Source organism: Panthera tigris, chromosome D1 (genome assembly GCF_018350195.1).
Source record: "Panthera tigris isolate Pti1 chromosome D1, P.tigris_Pti1_mat1.1, whole genome shotgun sequence".
NCBI lineage: Eukaryota > Metazoa > Chordata > Mammalia > Carnivora > Felidae > Panthera > Panthera tigris.
In genome coordinates, this window is record NC_056669.1 from 38,397,871 (window position 1) to 38,421,997 (window position 24,127).

At 39.5% G+C, this 24,127-nt stretch overlaps 1 protein-coding gene across 3 annotated transcripts in view; it reads right to left on the minus strand.

Moving 5' to 3' along the window:
• Positions 1 to 12,158: 12,158 nt before the first annotated feature.
• The window catches only part of KDM4D (lysine demethylase 4D), a 34,093-nt gene continuing 22,124 nt past the window's right edge, over positions 12,159 to 24,127 (minus strand). For all 3 annotated transcript variants that reach the window (XM_042958222.1, XM_042958221.1, XM_042958223.1), the window contains one exon: positions 12,159 to 14,654. In XM_042958222.1, coding sequence (XP_042814156.1) covers positions 12,733 to 14,310 — 1,578 coding nt within the window. In that variant the 5' untranslated portion in view covers positions 14,311 to 14,654 and the 3' untranslated portion in view covers positions 12,159 to 12,732. The remainder of the gene's footprint in view (positions 14,655 to 24,127) is intronic.

Sequence of the window (24,127 nt, forward strand, 5' to 3'; positions counted from 1 at the left end):
GATATGCAAAAAACCAGACTCCTAAATACAGAGAACAAACTGGTGGTCTCCAGAAGGGAGGTGAGTAGGGAGATGGGTGAAATAGGTGATGGGGATTAAAGAGCACACTTACCATGATGAGCACTAAGTAATGCATAGAATTGTTGAGTCATTGGCTAAAATAAGCATATCAGGAGACTCTAGATGCTGACGAGGATGTGGAAAAACAGGAACCCTCTTGCACTCTTGGTGGGAAAGGGAACTGGTGCAGCCACTCTGGAAAACAGTGAGGAGCTTCCTCAAAAAATTAAAAATAGAACTATCCTATGACCCAGCAACAGCACTGCTAGGAATTTACCCAAGGGATACAGGAGTGCTGATGCAGAGGGGCACTTGTACCCCAATGTTTATAGCAGCACTCTCAACAATAGCCAAATTATGGAAAGAGCCTAAATGTCCATCAGCTGACAAATGGATAAAGAAATCGCAGTTTATATACACAATGGAATACTACTTGGCAATGAGAAAGAATAAAATCATGCCATTTGCAGCAATGTGGATGGAACTGGAGGGTATTATGCTAAATGAAATAAGTCAGTCAGAGAAACACAGATATCATATGTTTTCACTCATATGTGGATCTTGAGAAACATAACGTATGGGGGAAGGGTAGGGGGGAAAGAAGTTACAGAGAGGGAAGGAGGCAAACCGTAAGAGATTCTTAAATACAGAGAACAAACTGAGGGTTGATGGGGGGTGGGGGAGAGGGGCAAGTGGTGATGGGCATTGAGGAGGGCACTTGTTGGGATGAGGACTGGGTGCTGTATGTAAGCCAATTTGACAATAAACTTATTTTAAAAAAGGATTGTTCAGTCATTATAATGTACATCTGAAACCAGTATAATACTATATGTTCATTAATCTTTAATAAAAAATAACTCTCTACCTCCCTATTAAAAAAAAGAAGATGTGATGTGATACACACACACACACACAAACACACACACACAAGGGTATACCATTCAGTCCTGAGAAAGATGCAAATCTGGCTTTGGGGACAACATAGACCTCAAGGCATTATGCTAAGTGAAATAAACCAGATAGAGAAAGACAAATACTGCATGGTATCACTTATGTGTGGAATCAACAAATTAAAAAAAAAAAAAAAAGAGTGAAACTTACAGAAACAGAATGTAATAGCGGTTCCCGGGGGGTTGGGGGTGAGAAAAATAGGGGGAGGCTGGTAAAAAGCTACAAAATTTCAGGTATAAGATGACTAAGTTCTGAGGATCTAATGTAAACCATGGTGACTCTAGTTCATAAAACTGTGCTGTAGAATTGAAATTTTATGAGAATAGAACTTAAACGTTCTCACCAAAAAATACATTAAAAAAAAGTAAATATGTGATCTGATTGTTGTATTAATCATCTCGACGGGCAAATCCTCTTACAATGTGTGTACATACATCAAATCACCACAATGTTCACTTTCAGTATTTCACAACTCTTAATGTCAATTATACCTCAGTAAAGTTAAGATTAAAAAAAAAAAGGAATTGAGGGCAAAGCATGAGACAGAAAAAAGAGAAACATCTAACTGAACCAAGAATAATGGAGCAAGTTTGTAAATAAATGAGTGAAGCCCTGGGTGAATTAACCTCAAAGGTAAATTAAGGAAAGGAAAACAAAGATATGAGCTCAAACAATTTCGAATGAAACATTTTACCCAATAGAAATGATCACCAAGGGCTTGGTGGGTTAGGCATCCTATGCTGTTTCTGCTCAGGTTATGATTCCGTGATTCATGAGACCGAGCTCTGCATCCGGCTCCACACTGATAGCTTGGAGCCTACCTGGGATTCTCTCTGTCTCTCTGTCTCTCAAAATAAACAAATAAACTTAAGTAGAAGTGGTCACCAAAACCAAAACCTGATTCTAATAAAGACAATTAGAAGTGAAAAGACATAAGCATGAAAAATACAAATAGCCCACATTTTGATAAGAAGACATACAGCAGAACATCTAGTAGAGAATTTTTTAAATTATAATTGAATTTTATAAATAACTTGGCGCTACTAACTTTGAAAACTAAAAATGGACAATTTTCTCAAAAGTGCAAATATCCTAGATGGGTGCAAGAAAAAACTAGAATACTTATATATACTAATAAACTTAATAAAAATAAAACAAGTTGTTTAAGTATGACCCATAAAAACCTAATACGCCATTTTACAAGTGGATTCTAACTCTTGCCTCGTACAAATTTTCTAGACTATGATATTCAGTTTGTTTGTGAGGCTACCAGCATAACCTGGGAGCTAAACCTAGAGGGACTGACAATGGATAAGCGCTCTTTAGGGCCAACATTATTGAGGGTAAAAGTTGCAAAAGTCTCCAATAAAATTTTATCCCATTTTTACCAGAAATGGCATTAAAAACAAAACAAAACAAAACAAAACATTCACATCATGATAAAGTATTGCAAGGATGGTTTAAAAACTCTACCAGTATTACTGAATACCTTCACAAATCAAATGGAACAATTATCATCTGATGGCATGCAGAAAAATATTTGAAATAACTCAACACCTATTTTATTATTTTAATGCATATTTTTTTAAAAAAGGGAAAGAAGTGCCATGATAGAAGCAAAGATTTATGTAAACAACAAAATACAGAACATAAATGCTTATGTTAAGTTTACACCGGATGTTCTCAACCTTAATGGGTAAACACTTGAAGCAGTCTAATTAAAACCTAATCATGTTGCATTAAAAGACAAATTATTAAAACTGATGGGTTCAACAAAGTTTCCAGACACAGGTTAGCATAGAGAAATATCTATAGCATTCTGCAACTAGTTAATGCAGGGGTAGTAGTCCAATTCTAGAAACCAGTAGCCAGTTCTAGAAGCCGTCTTAATTCTACTGGATACCAGCCTGCTGAATGCAGGGCTTTTTCCTGAAAATCTATGATTTTTACCAAGAAGTTATTAAGAAGAATATTAACTCCACAAGTCTGAAAACACAGTTTAAAAGTAAAACTGTTTTTTTTTTTAAGTTTATTTATTCATTTTGAGAGAAAGAGAAAGAAAGAGAATCCCAAGCCATCAGTGCAGAGCCCGACGCAGGTCTGAATCTCATGAACCTTGAGGTTGTGACTTGAGCTGAAACCAAGAGTCAGACGCTTAACCCACTAAGCTACCCAAGAACCCCTAAAAATAAAACTGTTTTTACTGCCTTCTTTTAACCCAAGGAAATGAGGTCCCAATGTGTATTTCTCAAATGTAAACATATATAAAACTACAGTCAGCAACTTAAACTTGTAACAGAAAAATAACTCTTGCTCACAAGAGCAAATAGCACAAATAAAGCGACCTACCTTCCAGCAACAAAATCCTGATTCCAGCTGAAGGTACTCCAGGGCCTGGAGAGACCTCGTACTCTTAGCAGCTCACGTCCAAATGCAGCTCACGTCCTGATGGCTCTGGCTTTATACCCGGCCAGTAGCTGATTTTAATTGTATCAGTGCCCATCTAACGGAATCCTGGGGCTGGGGTCGTAAGTAATCATCCGACTTTGTGTAATCTCTTGTTTGTTTGTTTTTTAAACCAATCTTTAAACAAAGCAAACTAAGAGGCTGAAAATGGAGAGTGGGAAAGTCAAACTATGCAAACATTAAACAAAAGATACCTGTAATTAACATCAAATATATTTATAGGATACAAGAAAGTTTAGAGTTATCAAAGAGAAACACTCACTAGGAAAATGTAACAGTGATGTACTTTATGTGCCTAACCACACAGCACTGGGAAGTAAAGCACACACACAAAGAATAACAATGGAAAATGCTTTTGAATACATATAAAATACTTATAAAAATTTACTGATATAAGGGGTACCTGGGCGGCTTAGTCAGTTAAGCACCCACTCTCAATTTTGGCTCAGGTCATGATCTGACGGTTTTGTGAATGTGAGCCCCACTGGTGGGCTTTGTGCTGACAGCAAGGAGCCGGTTTGGGATTCTCTCTCTCTCCCTCTCTCTCTCTGCCTCTCTCTCTTTGCCTCAAAAATAATGAAACTTTTAAAATATTACTGATAAAAGACCACAAAATAAATAGTAATAACATTTCCATGGAACCAACATATTGAGCATAATCTTGACCACAGTGAAAGAAAATTGAAAGTCAGCAATAAAAAACTGAACACAACTATATTTATTTGAAAATTAGAAGCCACATAACGCCTACAATAATATCCATATAAAATGCTATTGATTTGTATGTTCAACTCAGTGAAAAACAAAGCGGTATTATGCAAGAGAAAAGGGAAAAAAAATCAGAATAATGATACCATGATAAATAAACGAAGGTGAAAACGAACACCTGCAAAAATAGAGATGATTAATAAAACAGAAAACTGATACTTTTAAGATGTTTATTTATTTATTTTGAGAAAGAGAAGAGAAAGGAAGTGTGAGTGGAGAGGGGCAGAGAGAGAATTCCAAGCAGGCTCATGTTGTCAGCACAGAGCCTCAAAAGGGGCTGGATTTCAGGAACAATGAGATCACGACCTGAGCCAAAATCAAGGGTAGGACACAGCTCACTGAGCCACCCAGGTGTCCCAGAAAACAGATACTTTTAGGGAAAAATTAAAAAAAAAAAAGTGGCAAATCTGATGAAGGAAAAGAAGTTACTAGGACTGGGACAGGAAACGGATGACCTGAGCCTGGAGCTTCTTCAAATCTTGAAATTAAGGACCCATTACACCAATAAAGACATTGAGAGTCACCGCAAAGGGGCACAGGAACCACAGGAAAGAGCTCCTAACGGCCAGAACTCAAACAATCTGGCCAACAAAATAATGAAAGTGCTATTCAATGACAACTCAAAGTATAAGATGAATATCTATGAGTCCACACTGATATAAATGATTAACAAATTGAGAAGGACCAATAAATCTGTCCTGCAGAAGATTCCAGATACATTGCATATACTCCACTCTAAAGGAGGTGAGGATAACACTCTGCTGCCTGAGTGCAGGCTGTGAATACTGACTGCCTTCAGGAGTACAGAGTGGCAAGTGGGGTGGCGGTAGTCATTTTACAATGGAGATCGTGAAATGAACATGGTTTCAGCCAAGTCAACACCGAGAGTCATAACTTATGTTGATAGTATCTGCCCTTGATATGGTGTGACAAAAATGGCACTGTAACTCTGTAATCTTCCTCCAAGGGTAATCATAAATAAAGACGAATTCCAACAGAGGGGCAACCTGCAATATAACTGACTGCTACTCCCCAAAATTGTCAAGGTTCTATATAAGCATTTTTGTGAAAAACAAGGAAGTTCTAGTAAATAACATTGGTATTTACTCATTCATTGAACTAATGTGTCATCGAAATGAAGCCATTAATACTAGGGGGAAATGGGAGTGGGAGGGGTTGGGAGGAATGGGAACTCTTTGAACTACCTGCTCGAGTTTTCAGAAATCTAAAACTGTTCTAAAAAAGGAAAGTATTACTAAGTATAATAAAATAACATAAACAAGAGAAGACACCAATAAGTGATATTCAAATGAAAAATATTAGAAATATAATCTAGATTTTTCAAACAGTCTACAAAACACAACACAAATCAAATGATTTCATGAATCACTATAGGTCTTAATAGTTTTAGAACAGGAAGCAGGGGGGTTTTCCTTTTAACGTTTTAAAACCATGAACTATGTGCTTACAGAAATGTATAAAGCTTATATGTTCTGTTAACAAATAACTATAGAGCAAGCACCACCCAGGTCAAGAAAATAAAACCTCACCAGACACCCAGGAACGTGACTTGTCCGTCCCCTCTGGTATTACAGCCCCAACTGCCTTTGACACTAATCCTATCCTGACACTGGGCGTAGCAATTTTGGTAAACAACATAAAATTAAAATTGTGCCCATTTTTGAAAACTTTATTTAACCTTATTCATATCGATACAATCCTACTTTGTGTGCCTTAATGTACCCTTCTGTGTATTTTTTTGATCATTTTGATGTTGTCGCCCATCGCTGGACTCTGTTCTGTTTCAGGGCAGTCATGGGTTCAGCCATGTAAACGTTTAAACTGTCGAGGGGCCTCTGGGTCGCCTCCACCCTTGACCTCTTACAGTGTTGCTCTGAAAACTCTCACACACGTTCATTGGAGCACACACGTGCATTCATACCTAAAACTCACTTTCTTGGTCACAGAACGTAAATTCAAACGTTGTCCTGCCAAACTGTTTTTGGAGAGTTTTTACCAATTTACACACTCACTAGCTGCATATGAGGGTGCTTGTGGTTCCTCACTTTTGCAAACCTTCGATGATTTATCAGCCTTCTTATTTTAGCTAATCAGATGGCCGTGCAGGAGTATCCCATTATGATTTGCGTTTCCCAGGGGATCACTAAAGAGGGTGAGAGAGTTTTTCTTTAGTATATTGTCCAATTGGATATGCTCTTTGGTTAAGTGCCTAATCAAGCATTTTCTCCATTTTTCTGCTGGGTTGTCAGTCTTTCTTTGAAGTAGTTCTTTATATATTCTGGATATTCTCTCTGCATTGGATATGAGTAATATGGTATCTGTTTCCTCTCCCTGATTTGCCTTTTCACGCTCTCTTTCATATCTTTTGATGAAGAGAAGTCCCTCTTTACAACTAATAGGACATATATTATTAAAAAGTAGCTAGCTAATGCATAGGGAGAGTACCAATACCAGACATGTTCAAAATAGTCTGCATAGAATGATTCATTTTTTTAACATTTATTTATTTTTGAAATACAGAGAGAGACAGAGCACGAGTAGGGGAGGAGGAGACACAGAATCTGAAGCAGGTTCCAGGCTCTGAGCTGTCAGCACAGAACCTGACGCGGGGCTCAAACCCACAAACCGTGAGATCATGACATAAGCCAGTCAGAAGCTTAACTGACTGAGCCACCCAGGCGCTCCTAGAATTATTGGTTTAATTTTCATAACGACCCTTCCAGGGAAGTCCTCCTCCTTATCCTCATGTTGGCCGGGTGAGGAAACTGAGTCAAGGAGACATTAGGCAAACTTCTTAAGGTTACAGATCTAGCAAGTGGTAGAGTCAGATATTCAAAGAATCTCCGAGATTATTCCTTGAAAGGAGGACAAAGAAGGCTGACTTCTCCACTATGAGGCTGTGATAGTTGAGTTGCAACGAACAAACACATCTGTAGACGAGATAGATGAGGCCAGACACGCATACTGTGTAACTGGGAATCTCTATATAATGGGGACGGAACACCAAACTGGGGGTGGGGGAGAATGGACTATTTTTTTTAAAAATTTTTTTTTTAATGTTTATTTATTTTTGAGACAGAGAAAGACAGAGCATGAACGGGGGAGGGGCAGAGAGAGAGGGAGACACAGAATCGGAAGTAGGCTCCAGGCTCTGAGCCATCAGCCCAGAGCCCGACGCGGGGCTCGAACTCACGGACCGCGAGATCGTGACCTGAGCCGAAGTCAGACACTCAACCGACTGAGCCACCCAGGCGCCCCTGGACTATTTTTGAGAGAAAAAAAAAAAAATAGTAGAGCTCTACCTCACACCACTTACATAAATTTGAGGTGGATTGCAGGCTGAAGATTCAAAACAGAGCTTGACGACTAACAGAAAACATACTGAAGAATTTGTCTTTTTGAACTCAGGGTGGAAAAAAAGGCCTTAAAGAACCAAAAGCACCATGGTGGCAATGTCTGATATACTTAACTCATTCCAATGTAATGACTCTGATGGTTAGTTTTATGCATGGACTTGATTGGGCTCAGAGCTGCCCACAGTAGCTGCTAAAGAAATTATTCCTGGGTGTGTCTGCGTGGGTGTCTCAGGAAGAGATTAGCATTTGCATCAGTAAACCGAGTAAAGATCACTTTCAGCCATACAGGTGAGCTGATCCAAGTCATCAAGTGCTGGAACGGAATGAAAGAAGAAGAAAGGTCAATGCAGCCTCTTGGTTTGAGCTGACACAGCGTCTTTGCCTGCCCTGCGACATCAGACGTAGGGCCTCTGGTTCCCAGGTGTTTGGCCTATGAAAATTGGTAGTGGAGAACCTCACCAAAGTGGAGCCGGGAGCTTTTGGCAGGGGGAGCTCTCATGTCAATTTCGGACCCAACAGGAAGAGGCAGACTCAACCTTACGTGGACTTGATCTTGCAGGTGGCTACTACTGGATAATAGCTGGAGGAAGAGGTGCTTTCCTCATCTCGGGCAACAGCTCAGCCAATGAAAAACCATCACATTTGAAACTCCCACTTCACTGCAGTGGACATTTAATTTAAAAGAGCCTTCCTAACTTACCCCTGGTCTCCTTAAAAAAGCATATCTGTCCTTTGTTCCCCGGAGTCACGTACAGTTTTGCCCCAGCTTTTTTGTCTCACCCTGTGATTCTCCTTTTCCAGAATAAACCCATCTTTTGCTGGTAAATTTTTTTAAATTTTTTAACATTTTTTAATTTGTTTTGAGATAAGAGTGAGCATGAACAGAAGGGAACAGAGAGAGAGAGAGAGAAAGAGAGAATTCCCAGCAGGCTCCGTGCTGTCGGCGAAGAGCCAGACATGGGGCTCCTTCTCAGCACAGCGAGATCACGACCTGAGCAGAAGTCAAGAGTTAGATGCTTAACCAAATGAGCCACCCAGAGGCCCTTACTGTTTTGTTTTTTTTTTTTACTTTTAAGTGTGATGAGACCCAGACTCAGACTTCTACCATTGGCTCCCAGATTCTCAGGCCATTGGACTCATGCTGAGTTACATCACCATATTTCTGGTTGTCAGGCTTGCAGAACATTAATCTAGAAAATCATTGGATTTCTTGGCCTCTGCAACCATGTGAACCAATTCCTATAATAAGAGCTCCTCTTCTATGTGTCTCTATATATTCTATTGGTTCAGTTTACCTTTAGAACCCTAATTCAATGATATAAAAACAATTAAAAATTACACTCTAGGAGATTTTCATCATGCCAAAAAAACAAACAAACAAACAAACAAACAAACCACCAACCCCACAATGAATTAGTATCCTGAATATCACAAAACCTCTACAAAGGCAAAAAACAAACAAACAAAAAACTACAAAAAACAAAACAAAACAATCCCCTAGCCCCCCAAAAGAGGGCAAAACCTCAGATTAGGCAATATTAACAAATTATATCCAAATGGCTAATATGAAAATATGTGCAGAGTTCCTAGCAATCAGGCAAACACAATGAGATTCTAGTTTTTACTCATTTATATTAGGAGGCATAAAAGCATGTGATTTTTAAGAATGGGCCAAAATATAGAGAAGCTAGAACTCCCTCACTGCTAGTGGAGATATAAATTGGAAGCCAATCTGACTGTTCTAGGAAAGTTGAAAATGATCATTAAATACAACATAGTATTTCTATTTCTTTATACAAAGCTGTTCAGGAAAGCGTTTGAATTCACAAAGATTTGGAAATAATCCTGTTGTCCATCAGAAGGGGAGTGAATAAGATAAAAATTGACAACAGATCTCGTTTAATTTGTTGGACTAAGACCTATATAAAGCAATGTCTTCAGAGCTTGTAAATGTAATATTGAATTTTTAAAACCTAACGGGGGGTGCCTGGGTGGCTCAGTGGGTTAAACATCTGACTTCAGCTCAGGTCATGATCTTGCAGTCTGTGGGTTTGAGCCCCACATCGGGCTCTGTGCTGACAGCTCAGAGCCTGGAGCCTGCTTCGGATTCCATGTCTCCCTCTCTCTCTGCCCCTCGCCCGCTCGTGCTCTGCCTCTGTCTCTCAAAAATGAATAAACATTAAAAAAAATAAAAAATAAAACGTAATGGGATAAGTTGATAAGACCACGCACACCATATTACCTGTGGCCGCATATACTTTTGTCTATAAACTTGAATATACACTGAATTCACCATTGTTCTCTCTCACAGGTTAAGAAATGTCTAGAAGAGATCATGGCAGTGAGAACAAAAGTGGCAATTTATATAATTGTTATGATAAATGCCCCTTGCTTTACCAAGATTGAGCATAGGAAAACCTTAGTGGACATGAGAGACAGCTGGAGATGGGTGTCTTTTACTGAGAAGAGTAGTCAACACTGAGTGTCTACACTGAGGGTGTCACCACGAATGAAATAGGATTGTGAATAAAACTGCTTGCAGAAGCCCCTTCAATACCACCCTCGGCTCCCTGTCCTTTCAAGAAGACTAGTTTAGGGGCACTTGGGTGGTTCGGTCAGTTGAGCGTCAGTCTGTTCATTTTGGCTCAGGTCATGATCTCATGGTTCATAAGATCGAGTCCTGTGTCCGCTCTGCACCAACAGCTTTGACCCTGTTTGAGATTCTCTCTCTCACTCTCTGCCCCTTCTCTTCTCTTGCTCTCTCTCTCAAACAAACAAACAAACAAACAAACATTAAAAAGCTTAGAAAAGTTTGAGTACGCTGAACAACATTCTTAATATTTCTTGTCCTTATTGAGCAAGGCAAATTAAAACAAGTATGTGAAAATAACTGGCTGAAAACAGAGGAATGCCAATGGGAACGATATTTTCTGGAAATCAGCTTTGTTTCTTCCCCTTTAAGACCCAACCCTTTTTTGAGCTTATGCTAAGCTGCCCGGGACATCTATCTGCCAGAGAAGAGTTTGTAAGATTCCTGAAACATAATGAGAATCTCAATTCCTAACATTTAAAATAGGAACATGAGCCAGGGATTGCCCTTGAAATTTTCAGAATTCTTGCATTCCCCTACACTGCTGTATCCACAACTGATCTCAATTGAAGGACCAAAAAAAACCCCTCAAGCTCTCAGTAACGCGTTACACCGAAGTGTCTTCGTTGCTTATGTAAGATATGCTGTGGGTCCAGTTGCTCTCTAGGGCTGCTCTCTTCCAGATGCTTCCAGTCCACTTCCATCCGGGGCTTCCACCCCCACCCCCCCGTCACCCGCTGTACCGGGTGTCTCTGAGCTCAGCTTCCCAAGCCCAGCATTCCAGAGTCTACTTCCATCTCCTGTCACCTTAGGAAAGACCAAGGTGCCCAGCTGCATGGTGTAGAATGAGACACACATTCCTGCATCAGAATTCCCACCCAACACTATGTTTTCATTACTCTTGCCTTCGGGGATACGTGGGGCTTCCAATGCCAGAGCTTTCGTGATGTTCTTAGGGGAGAGCTGGAGGGAGTAGAGAGGCGCTTTGCTTCTCTGAAATGTTTCCTTCTGTACCCAACCCTCACTTGCAATTTCCAAGACTGATTCTGAGTTTTTCCACTTGTGTGTATTTTCAATTCTGACATCGAAATAACCATTGACTCTCACCACTATTGTTTGGGCTTTCTAACTACTCCTGCCCCCACATCGTCACACCACAACTCAGTTCGCTGCTTAAATCCATAAATCCCAGCATGTCAAGGGCTGTGTCAAACTTCCAATGCCTTCTCCTGTCAAGGTGAAAAAAACCCTGATACTCTACATGAGCTACAAGGGCCTCATATCCTACACCTTGCCTCTCTCTTTCTTCCTCTCTATGCCCAGACACAAATGAGCTTCCTCTCTATTCCTGAGAAAACAGAAGTTCCATGTTGGGTCTATTCCACTTACTGTTTCCTCTAAGTGGAAGTCAGCTCTGGATGCAGCTTCCTTTTTGTTAGTTGGGTCTTGGCAGAGGTCTCCTGCTCAATGAAACTCTCTGTGATTCCCAATCTAGGCCAGCCCTGCCCAGTGTGTTCCAGCATCCCACCCCTTTCCTGTCTTCACAGCACATGTTAACAAGTAGAATTCTCTTGTCCATTTCTTTGTGCACATGTCTCCTGGGATGAGTCAATGAATGGGCCATGCAAAGTATTGAAAACGCAGTGCAGACTTGGGGAGAAGGTCTTGGGATGGGGCACTTTGGTCCCCTGCATGCTCACCTCCCAGCAGCTGGGGTCCTACTGCCCAGAAAAGTACCAGGTGACTTCCACCAAGTCACCCTTAAGATAGGGCTGCAAGCCCAATCCCCTCACCCACCCCGTCAGCTCATACCCAATAACCATCTGCCAAATTGCTTCCTCATCAACATCACGCAATGCAGCCAGCCAACAAAAATCAGCCTTGCTTGAAATGTTCTGATATAATTATCAAGAAAAGTGCAGAAAAGAATAACCTCAACCCCTCAATTATTTGAATGCACAATATTTATTAGAAACGAATTTTAGATTTTAACATTGTGGTTACCTTTAATACATTTGTGAACAAATACTGGCCATAACACATTTTGAATACATCCAAGACTCAGAAAGATCATAAATTATGTTCTGAGTCTCTACTGACCCATTTGGTCAAAACGGCCTTGTTTTGCAAGAAAGGGGGGAAGGGGTAGGGTTGGAGAAAAGTCAGGGAGATTGGAGGAGAATCAAAACCCAGAAGCATTGGCCCAGAGGAGTCTGGGGAAGATTATGCTCTCATGACCTCAGCAGGACCTAGCTTACAGAGACACAAGAGTGTCTAGTGGATGGAACCTCAGTTGGCAACACAGGAATTAGCAGTGTCCAAAGACACTCCAGAGTCTGGCAGGAAGAACAAACTATGGCGAACATGATAAAGAACATGGACTCAACGCATCAGTGGCAACATCACTGGCCTCTGAAGACCAGTAACCTGCAGGCTGGCCCAAAGCTCTGATGTAAATGTGGTGGGTCTCAAGGAGCCTCCACACACAAGAGCAGTAGGTTACAACATTATCCCCTGGGCTTAGGGGAAAAGGGCACAACTGTACCCAGAAGCCTCCGCAGGTTGCTGGAGTCCAGGGCTCAGTGGTACAGGGTTGTCCACTGAGGGTTCATCCACAGGACCGGGCAGAGCCTCAGGGTACTGGGCTGTGTGCGTTGTTCCCACCGAGAGACGCCTCTTGGCCCGGGCCTGGATGCTGGGCCCCCGGGCCCCTTGTTCCCGAGGACGACGACCAGGACCACATCTGCCCATTGAGGGATGAACATCTCGGGCAGAGGGAATCGGGGTCGGTGGTCGGGTGGGGCCGGCCTCCTGGGAAGTGCAGGCGGGGACAAGCCCAGACTGGGCATCAGAGGAAGAACTCTGGGCCGGCGAGGAGCGTGGGGAGGCCAGGCACATCGGGGTGCGACGGCCAGTCCCACCACTAGCGGCCACAGGCCGAGGGGTGCGCGTGGCCCGGCGGGGTGGGAGGTGCCTCAGGCCCAGCAGGGCTCTCCGGGGAGCTTGGGCCTCCCTCCAGGCGCTGAGCTCCCCCTTGTCTGGCGAGGTGGGCTCCGTGTGGTCCACAACAGCCCGGTCCTGCCCGCGCTTCCACAGCTCATAGCGCTCAGGCTGCAGGATGCGCACGAAGGCGTCCATGGAGAAGGTGACCCTGGCCTCCCCGCAGCTGCACTGAGACGCCACTTTGCCATAATCGATCCATCGCGGGGTGGCGAAGTTGATGGCTTCTGCGCAGTTGAAGCCGTGGTTGAAGCCAGAGTGGTAGCCATAGGGAAACGTCACCATGAACTCGCCAGCCTCCTGAGTGATCCGATTGAAGGGGATCCCGTTGTCCTTGAGGACCGTGGGCGAGATGAGAGCCACCTTGTGCCGCAGGAAGGCGTCACAGGCGCGGGCACTGCCCGGGAACAGCTCGGTGGCCAGGCGCTCCAGGCGCCGGCCGTGCTCCGGGGGCACCGCGTACCACGTTTTGGGCTCCCCGAAGTGCAGGTAGTTGATGCTGTAAAGGTCCATGTCCTCCGTGTGCCAGGCGAAGGTGGTCTTCCACATGCCAAAGTACAGGTAGGGCGTGTTGACGCCCTCGATGACCACGCCGCACTCCTGCTCCAGCAGGTCCTGGATGGTTCCCAGGTGGCCAAGGTTCCACTGTTGAGTGTTTTCCGCAAACAAGGAGCCGCTGATGTCAGCGCCATAAATCGGAGAATCGTACAGGCGGGTTTTCCAATACTTTCGCTCCAAATCCTCAAAATCCGAGTGTGGCGGAGTCCGATACTTTCCGCTGTTTGCCAGTTGGCGATACTCCGCCACTGTCATGGCTTTCTTCTTTTTATGGTATTGAGTAAACACACCTGCCCGCCCGGAGACCACCTGCTGGAGGGGAGTTGCTATTAAGATGTCACTGATATCGTCATAGGTCTGCCTGGCTTTCCATTCCTTGGGGGGAATCACCTTGGCCAGGCCTGCGCGGTGTGCGCCTTCGGATTCCATGTATGCAATGTATTTATCAAAGTCATTAAATTCTTCTTTGGTTGGATGAAATATCATTATGGTACAATTTGGGTTCTGAGCAAAGTTGGCCTTAGACTTCATGGTTTTCATTAATAAGCACCAAAGCCCAAACTTTTTAGATATCTTCTGGATATTTGAGGATGCTGGAAAATGCTACTTTTTCAAAAATGAATTTGAGTGTCTGTGTCAGCTGGAAACACCAGTGGACTACTATTACTATGCAAATTAAAGGATAATGTTTGTTAGGCTTGCTGATTCATCAGGGAGCAGCACTCGTGGTAGAATATTTGCCCAGAAATGAGGGTGGCTGTGCCTGCAATTCTGTGATGCTCCTCTGTTGGCACCTGGTTCGGTCCTCTTGAGGTTTGTTGAATCACTCAGTCTTCGGTGGGTATCCTAAAGGTAGTGTCTTCAGGGCAGTGTTTAGACAAAGCCTAAAAGAAAAAAATACAAAAATTTTGAAAGTTAATGTAGGAAAAGTATTAGAGAGTTACAGATAAAATACCACCATGGAACATTATTGAACGCTCAAAAAATGGCTAAAAATTTTTTTAAGTTTATTTATTTATTTTGACGGGGGGAGTGGGAGGGGCAAAGAGAGAGGGAGAGAGAGAGAATCCCAAGCAGGCTCCACTCTGTCCGAGCAGAGCCAGACACGGGGCTTGATCCCATGAACTGACTGTGAGATCATGACCTGAGCTGAAATCAAGAGTCAGATGCTTAACCAACTGAGCCACCCAGGCACCCAAAGGGCTAAAATTTTATTTTATTTTTATTTATTTATTTTTATTTTTTTATATAACTTATTGTCAAGTTAGCTGACATACAGTGCATACGGTGTGCTCTTGGGAGTAGATTCCCATGATTCATCACTTACATAAAACACCCAGTGCTCATCCCAATGAGTGCTCTCCTCAATGCCCATCACCCATTTTTCCCATACCCCCACCCCCACCCCCTTTCACCCTGTTTATTTTCTGTATTTAAAAGTCTCTTATGGTTTTCCTCCCTCTTCATAACTATATATATTTTTTCTTTCCCTTCCCCCAGTCTTCTGTTAAGTTTCTCAACTTCCACATATGAGTGAAAACATATGATATCTGTCTTTCCCTGACCGACTTATTTCACTTAGCATAATGCACTCCAGTTCCATCCATGTTGTTGCAAATGGCAAGATTTCATTCTTTTTTGTTGCTGAGTAGTATTCCATTTTATATATATACCACATAAAAGGCTAAAATTTTATAAGATGATAAAACAAGAGGTGGTGTGGATGTGGAACAATGGGAATTTCATACTCTAATAAAGATAATGGAAATCATTACACTCACCTTGGAAAACTATTTGGATAGTATGTACTAATAAAACTGAGCATATGCATGTATAAAATTGAACACATACACATGCATACATGAGGAAACATGCCTAGGTAACATGCATGACTCTGCACTAAAAGGTACCTCTGAGAATGTTCATAACAAAATTACTTCTAGTAGCCAAATACTGGAAACAACCTAAATACCCATCAACTGTTGAATGGATGAACATTATGGTATATTCATACAATTGAATATAATATAGAATGACGATAAACAAAACCACATAGAAACATAAAAAATAATTCTATAAACATCATACTGAGCAACATAATCCATGATTCCATTTTTATAAAGATAAAAATGAGGGGCACCTGAGTGGCTCAGTCGGTTAACCATCCAACTCTTGGTTTCAGCTCAGGTCATGATCTCACAGTTCATGAGTTTGTGTGACAGCACATCAGACTCTGTGCTGTCAGTGTGGAGCCTGCTTGCGACTCTCTTTCTCCCTCTCTCTCTGGCCCTCCCCCACTTGCTCTCTCTCTTTCTTTCTCAAAACAAATAAAAAAACTTAAAGAAAAGATAAAAATGAGGCAAAGTTAGCTATATTAGATGTCAGAGTAGTAGTTACCTTTGAGAAAAAGAGAGATTGTGAGTGGGGCATAAGGAAGCCTCTGAAGAAATATTAATACTCTTGTTCTTAACCTAGGGCTGGTTACACAGCTATCAGAAGAGCTAATTGTGATAATTCATCAAGCTATGATGATTTTCACAAATTTTCATATGTTTATCAAAAAATAGACTTTAAGTGCAGCTCAGCCATAATGGGGGGTGCATGCAGCCCACATAGTATACATCTCTGAAGTGCTTGGTTCTGGTGAACAGGGGGCATTGTGCTGTAAGGCACCTAAGGACCTCTTCTTTATAGAGCCTCAACTTTCCAAGATCAGGAGACATAGCTGACTTTCCTAATACATAGAAACAGACACTGAGAGCTTGACAAAATAAGAAGACAGAGGAATATGTTCAAAAAGAGAAGAGGACAAAACCATAGCAAGAGAACTAAATGAAACTGAGATAAGCAATATGCCTGATAAAAATTCAAAGTAATGGTCATAAACATACTTATGGACTCAGTAAAACCTTAAACAAAGAGAGAAAATATAAAAAAGAACCAATCTGAGATAAAGAACTCAATAACTGAAATAAAAAATACACTGGAAGAAATTGATAGCAGATTAGAGGAGGTGGAAGAACAGACCAGCACTTGGAAGACAGGGTAATGGTCAGCAATCAAGTTGAATAGAAAAAAGAAAACAAGCATAATAAAACATGAGAATCAGTTAAAGAAACTTGGTGACATCCTCAAAGGTAATAACATTTGCATTATGGGGATCTCAGAAAAAGAGAGAGAGAGAATGGGGTAGAAAATTAATTTGAATAAGTGAAAACATCCCTAATCTGGGGAAGGAAACAGACATCTAGATCCAGGAAGCACGGAGAGTCCCCAACAAAATTAACCCAAAGAGGTCCACACCAAGACACATAATAATTAAAATGGCAAAATGTAGTGATAAAGAGAGAATTTTAAAAGCAGCCAGAGAAAAGAGTTACATACAAGGAAAACCCCATAAAGCTATCAGCTAATTTTTCAGCAAAAACTTTGCAGGCCAGAAGAGAGTGGCAAGATATATTCAAAGTACTGAAAGAAAGAAACCTGCAATTAAGAATACTCTACTCAGCTTTATTATCATTCAGAATAAAAGGAGAGACAAAGAGTTTCCCAGACAAACAAAAGTTAGAGGGCTCATCACCACTAAAGCAGCCTTATGAGAAACATTAAAGGGAATTCTTTGAGTGGAAAGAAAATGCCATAATCAGGAATAAGAAAATTATGAAAGGAAAAATTTTCATAGGCAAATGCAAACATATAATAAAGTAGTAGATTAATCATTTATAAAACCATAATGGAGGCTAAACCACAAAAGCAGTAAAATCAACAAAATCTATAAAAATCAGTCAAGGGATTCACAAAATAAAAGGATATAAAGTATGACATCTTATACATAAAACATGGGGTGGGGGAATAAAAATTTTATAATGAGTTCAAATGTAAATGACCTGATATAGACTGCTATATGCATAAGATGTTACATCTGAACCTAATGGTAACCAAAAATCAAAACCTGTAATAGATACATAAAAAATAGAGAAAGGAAACCAATCATATCAAGCCGTCAAACCACAAGGGAACAGAACAAGGAAAGAAGGAACAGAGAAGAACTACAAAAACAAACGTAAAATAAGTAGCAAAATGGCAATAAGTATATAACTATCATAATTACTTTAAATGTAAATGAACTGAATGCTCTAATTAAAAAACATAGGGTGACTAAATGGATAAAAAAGCAAGATCCATCTATATGCTGCTACAAGAGACTCACTTCAGATCTAGACACATGCAGATTGAAAGTGAAGGGATGGAAAAACATTTACCATGCAAATGGAAGTGGAAAGAAAGCTGTGGTAGCAATATTTACATTGGACAAAATATACTTTAAAACAAAGTCTATAAAAGAGACAAAGAAGGATACTACATAACGACAAAAGGAACAATCCAACAAGAAGCTATAACAACTGTAAATATACACCCAATATGGGAGCAACTAAGTACATAAAACAACTATTGATTGATATAAAGGAAGAAATTGACACTAATACAATAATAGTAGGGGACTTTAATGCCCACTTATATCAATGGATGGATCATCCAGACAGAAAATCAACAAGGAAAGAGTGTCTTTGAATGACACATTGGGCCAGATACATCTAACAGATATATTCAGAGCATTCTATCCTGAAACAGTGGAATACACATTCTTTTCAAGTGCATATGGAAATTCTCCAGAAGAGATCACATTAGGCCACAAAACAAGTCTCAATAAATTTAAAAAAGTTGTAATCATATCATGCATCTTTTCTGACCACAACAGTATGAAACTAGAAATCAAGAAAATCTGGAAAGAATTAAAATACATGAAGGTTAAATAACATACTATTAAACAATAAATGGGTCAACCAAGAAATCAAAGAGGATATCAAAAAATACATGGAGACAGGGGATCCTGAGTGGCTCAGTTGGTTAAGTGTCTGACTTCAGTTCAGGTCATGATCTCACAGTTTGTGAGTTCAAGCCCCGCATCAGGCTCTGTACTGACAGCTCGGAGCCTGGAGCCTGCTTTGTATTCTGTCTCTGTCTCTCTCTGCCCCTCACTTGCTCTCTCACTCTCTCTTTATCTCAAAAATAAACATTAAAAAAGTAAAAAATAAAAAATGAAAAACTACATGGAGACATATAATGAAAACACAATGGCCCCAAATTTTTAGGATTAAGCAAAAGCTGTCCTAAGAGGGAAGTTTATAGCAATACAGGCCTACCTAAAGAAACAAGAAAAATCTCAAACAAACAACCTAACCTTAGACCTAAAGAAGCTAGAAAAAGAAAAACAAACAAAGCCCAAAGCCAATGGAAAAAAGGAAATAGTAAAGATTAGAGCAGAAATAAATGAAACAGAGACTAAAAAAATAAACTGAATAGCACAATGAAACCAGGATAAGATAAACAAAATTGATAAACCTTTAGCCAGACTCATCAAGAAAAAAGAGAGAGGACTCCAATAATTAAAATCAGAAATAAAGGAGGTGAAATAACAACTGACACCCCAGAAGTGAAAAGTATTATAAGACAATAGTATGAAAAACTATATGCCAACAAACTGGACAACCTAGAAGAAAATGGATAAATTCTTAGAAATATATAATATTCCAAAACTTAATCAGAAAGAAATAGAAAATTGGAACACACCAATTAATAGCAATGAAATTAAATCAGTAATCAAAAAACTTCCAAAAGACAAAAGTCCAGAACCAGATGGCTTTATAGGTAGATTCTACCAAGCATTTATTTTTTTTTTAATATATGAAATTTATTGTCAAATTGGTTTCCATACAACACCCAGTGCTCATCCCAAAAGATGCCCTCTTCAATGCCCATCACCTACTCTTCCCTCCCTCCCACCCCTCCCCCCCCCACCCCCCGTCAACCCTCATTTTGTTCTCAGTTTTTAACAGTCTCTTATGCTTTGGCTTTCTCCCACTCTAACCTCATTTTTTTTTCCTTCCCCTCCCCCATGGGCTTCTGTTAAGTTTCTCAGGATCCACATAAGAGTGAAACCATATGGCATCTGTCTTTCTCTGTATGGCTTATTTCACTTAGCATCACACTCTCCAGTTCCATCCACGTTGCTACAAAGGGCCAGATTTCATTCTTTCTCATTGCCACGTAGTACTCCATTGTGTATATAAACCACAATTTCTTTATCCATTCATCAGTTGATGGACATTTAGGTTTTTTTCCAAAATTTGGCTAGTTGAGAGTGCTGCTATAAACATTGGGGTACAAGTGCCCCTATGCATCAGTACTCTTATATCCCTTGGGTAAATTCCTAGCAGTGCTACTGCTGGATCATAGGGTAAGTCTATTTTTAATTTTTTAAGGAACCCCCACTGTTTTCTAGAGTGGCTGCACCAATTTGCATTCCCACCAACAGTGCAAGAGGGTTCCCGTTTCTCCACATCCTCTCCAGCATCTATAGTCTCCTGATTTGTTCATTTTCTACAAAGCATTTAAAGAAGAGCTGGGGCACCTGGGTAGCTCAGTCAGTTAAGCATGCAACTCTCAATTTCGGCTCAAGTTGTGATCTAATGGTTTGTGGGACTGAGTCTTACACTGGGATCCATGCTGGCAGCACGATACCCACTTGGGATTCTCTCTCTCCCCCTCTCTCTGCCCCTCCCCTGATCATGCTCACTCTCTCTCTCTTTCTCTCTCAAAAATAAATAAATAAATTTAAAATAAAAAAAAAACAAATTGAAGTCACAAATGAAAGGATATTCCATGCTCATGGATTGAAAGAACCAATGTTGGTAAAATGTGCACATCACCCAAAGCAATCTACAGACTTAATACAATCCTCATCAAAATACCAACAACATTCTTCACAGAACTAAAACAAATAATCCTCAAATTTGTATGGAACCACAAGAGACTGAATATCTAAAGCCATCTTGAGAAAGAAAAACAAAGCTGGAGGTATCACAATCCCAGATTTCAAGATATACTACAAAGCTATAGTAATCAAAATAGCATGTTATGAGCACAAAAGTAGACACATAGATCAATGGAACAGAAAAGAGATCCCATAAATAAACCCATGTTTCTATGGTCAATTAATCTATAACAAAATAGGCAAGAATATGCAATGGGAAAAAGTCTCTTCAACAAAAGGTGTTGGGAAAACTGGATAGCCATAAAAAAAAAAAAAAAAAGAATGAAACTGAACTACTCTTTTATACCATACACAAAATAAACTCAGAATGAATTAAGGACCTAAATGGGGAGACCTGAAACCATAAATTCTTAGAAGAAAGCATAGACAGTAGTTTCTTTGACATCAGTCATATAAACATTTTTCTATATTTGTCTCCACAGGCAAGGGACACAAAAGCAAAAATAAACTATTGGGACTACATCAAAATAAAAAGCTTTTACACAGTCAAGGAAACCACTGACAAAATAAAAAGGCAACCTATAAATGGGAGAAAATATTTGTAAATGATACATGCAATAAGGGGTTAATATCCAAAATACATAGAGAACTTATACAACCCAACACCTAAAACAAAAACAAAAACTGAAAAAAAACAATCTGATTAAAAAATGGACAAAGACCTGAATAGACATTTTTCCAAAGACAACATACAGATGGCCAACAGACATATGAAAATATTCTCAATATCACTAATCATCAGGGAAATGAAAATCAAAACAACAATGAGATAACTCTTTACTTATGTCAGAATGGCTACAATCAAAAAGCGTGGGCAAGGATGTGGAGAAAAAGGAACCCTTTGCGCATTGTTGGTAAGCATGCAAATTGGTGCAACCACTGTAGGCAACAGTGTGAAGATTCCTCTAAGATTAAAAATAGAACTACCATATTATCCAGTCATTCCACTGCTGGGTACTTACCCAAAGAATATGAAAAAACTTACTTGCAAAGACATATGCACCCCAATGTTTATTGAAGTATTGTTTATAATATCTAAGATATGGAAGTAACCCAAGTGTCCATCAATAAATGAAATGGATAAAGAAGAAATAGAATATTACTTAGCCATAAAAAGAATGAGATCTTGCCATTTGTAACAATGTGGATGGACCTAGAGGATATAAAGTGAAATGGGTCAGACAGAGAAAGACAAACACCATATGATTTCACTCAAATGTGAAATTGAAGAAACAAAACAAATGAGCAAACAAAAGAGACAAAGCACTCTTTAAATTTTTTTTTTAATTTTAAAAATTTATTTTAATTCCAGTATAGTTAACATACAGTGTTGTATTAGTTTCACATGTACAATATAGTGATTCAACAATTTCTACACATTATCATGATGAGCACTGGGTAATATATAGAATTGCCAAATTATATTGTATACCTGAATCTAATATAACATTGTATGTTAATTATACCTCAATGAAAAAATAAAAATAAAATAAAGATTGAGTTTAGGCATTAAGCTAGCATTAAAGACTACGAGACATATTTCATTACATTAACAGAAATAAATGAACTAAACACTGAATTAATTAAAGGGGCTAGAAAATAGAGACAAAAGGAAGAGGATTAAAGAAATGACAAGGAATAAAGATGAAATTAATGAAAGATAATACATACACAACCGGTATGAAGACCAAAAATGTTCTTTAAAGAGATTAATAAAAGCAACAAACCATGAGTATAATTGATCATAAGAAAAGAGAGAAGACAACAAGCAGTAATAGGAATTAACAGAACACAAATCTAATAATACAGTAGAAAAAATTTAAGAGAATCGTATCAGCATCTTGCTAGCAAAATTTTCAAAAGAGATCAATTTTCTACAGAGAAAAAATATCCAAAATGGACCCAAGAAAAACTAGGAAGCATGAACACAGAAGCATAAGAATCTGGTTCCAAGTATGACCCCTAAAAGTCCAAGAAATACATCATATTATAGGTGAATCTAGCAAATTTTTAAGAAAGTTAGCTCTTATTAATGCAAATTCTTTCAGAGAAAAAGCTAGAAAGCCACTCAGATGAGGCTACAATGTCTGATAGCAAAATAAGAAAACAACAGAAAATTAAAACAACAGAAAATTATGCTATAGGCCATCTTTAAGTTATAAACATAGATGAAAGCTTAAACAGAATGTTATCAAACCAAATAAAGAAACATATTAAAAGAATAATATCTCATGACCAAATAGAATGTATTCCAGGAATATAAGGATGATTCAGTATCTGAAAATCTAATGAAGTAATTCAGAATACTAACAAAGAAAATGAAAACTATCATCATCTTGTAGGTACCAAAAAACTATTTGATGAAATTCAACACTTATTCATGATTTTTAAATTCTTTACTGGTAAACCATTAAAAAATATTTCTATAGTAAGATGAAGGGTTTCAATGTAAAAAAATGAACAGCAAGTATCATTCTTAGCAGTGAAATAAAAGAAACATTCTTAAGGAGAAAAAGATGCTAACTACTTCATTGACATTATCTCAAGAGGTCCCTTAATACTGTTTGCTAATCCTTTTATGCTCTCCTAATTTCTGTTTATCTGCTCTCCAAATATTCTATTTTATCTTCCCTGTCTTCAAATTTGGGCATGCCTACTCCATTCACTTAGAATCCTTCAAATGTCCTAAGAGTCCCTACATGATCTGGTACCCCACTACCTCTTGATGCTCAGTATCACTGCTTTCTACTCTACCTACCTCTTGCTCTCTCACTTCCAACCACATCCCGGGCTGTGTCTCAGAAAAGCCTGGAGTACGCCTACCTGATGGTCTTTGCAGACAAGCAATTCTCTTACCTCCCTTGAGTTTCAGTTCAAATATCACCTTCTCCGATTGCCTTGTTTTGGATAAAATTAGAGATGGTTTTCTCTCAAGAAAACAGTCTCTCAAGAAAACAACTCCCAATGAAACATGAACTTATATGTCTTTTCAAAATTCTAATCACATTGGCCCCACCCCAAGTCCATCATCCCTAGTCCAATCACCACTGAATCCAATTAGCTATCCAACCACCTCTTCCAACTGAACTCACAATGTTCTTTGTTTTAGTAAACACCCTCATTTTCAATGTTACCAGCTACAAAGCATGCGTGTTTTGCCTGAATTTTTTTCTTGGAGACTTCTTACAAGAAAATAAAGACGGGAAATGACGGCCAACCCTCAACAAATCTGAAATTGTGTTTAAAAATAAAAATAAAAACAATTTGTAAGCTCAAACAGCTTTCTCCACAGCCAGAGCTACTGTGACTGGAGAAACTGCCAAGGACTGAGTAAGGAGGAATAGCTGGAAGATGATATAGAGCAGTTAATGCTGGGCTTTCCAGGTAAACTACCTAGATGTACCTATGGGGGGGACAAGTAAGCCTACTCCTATCTTTTTTTTTTTTTTACTGTTTATTTAT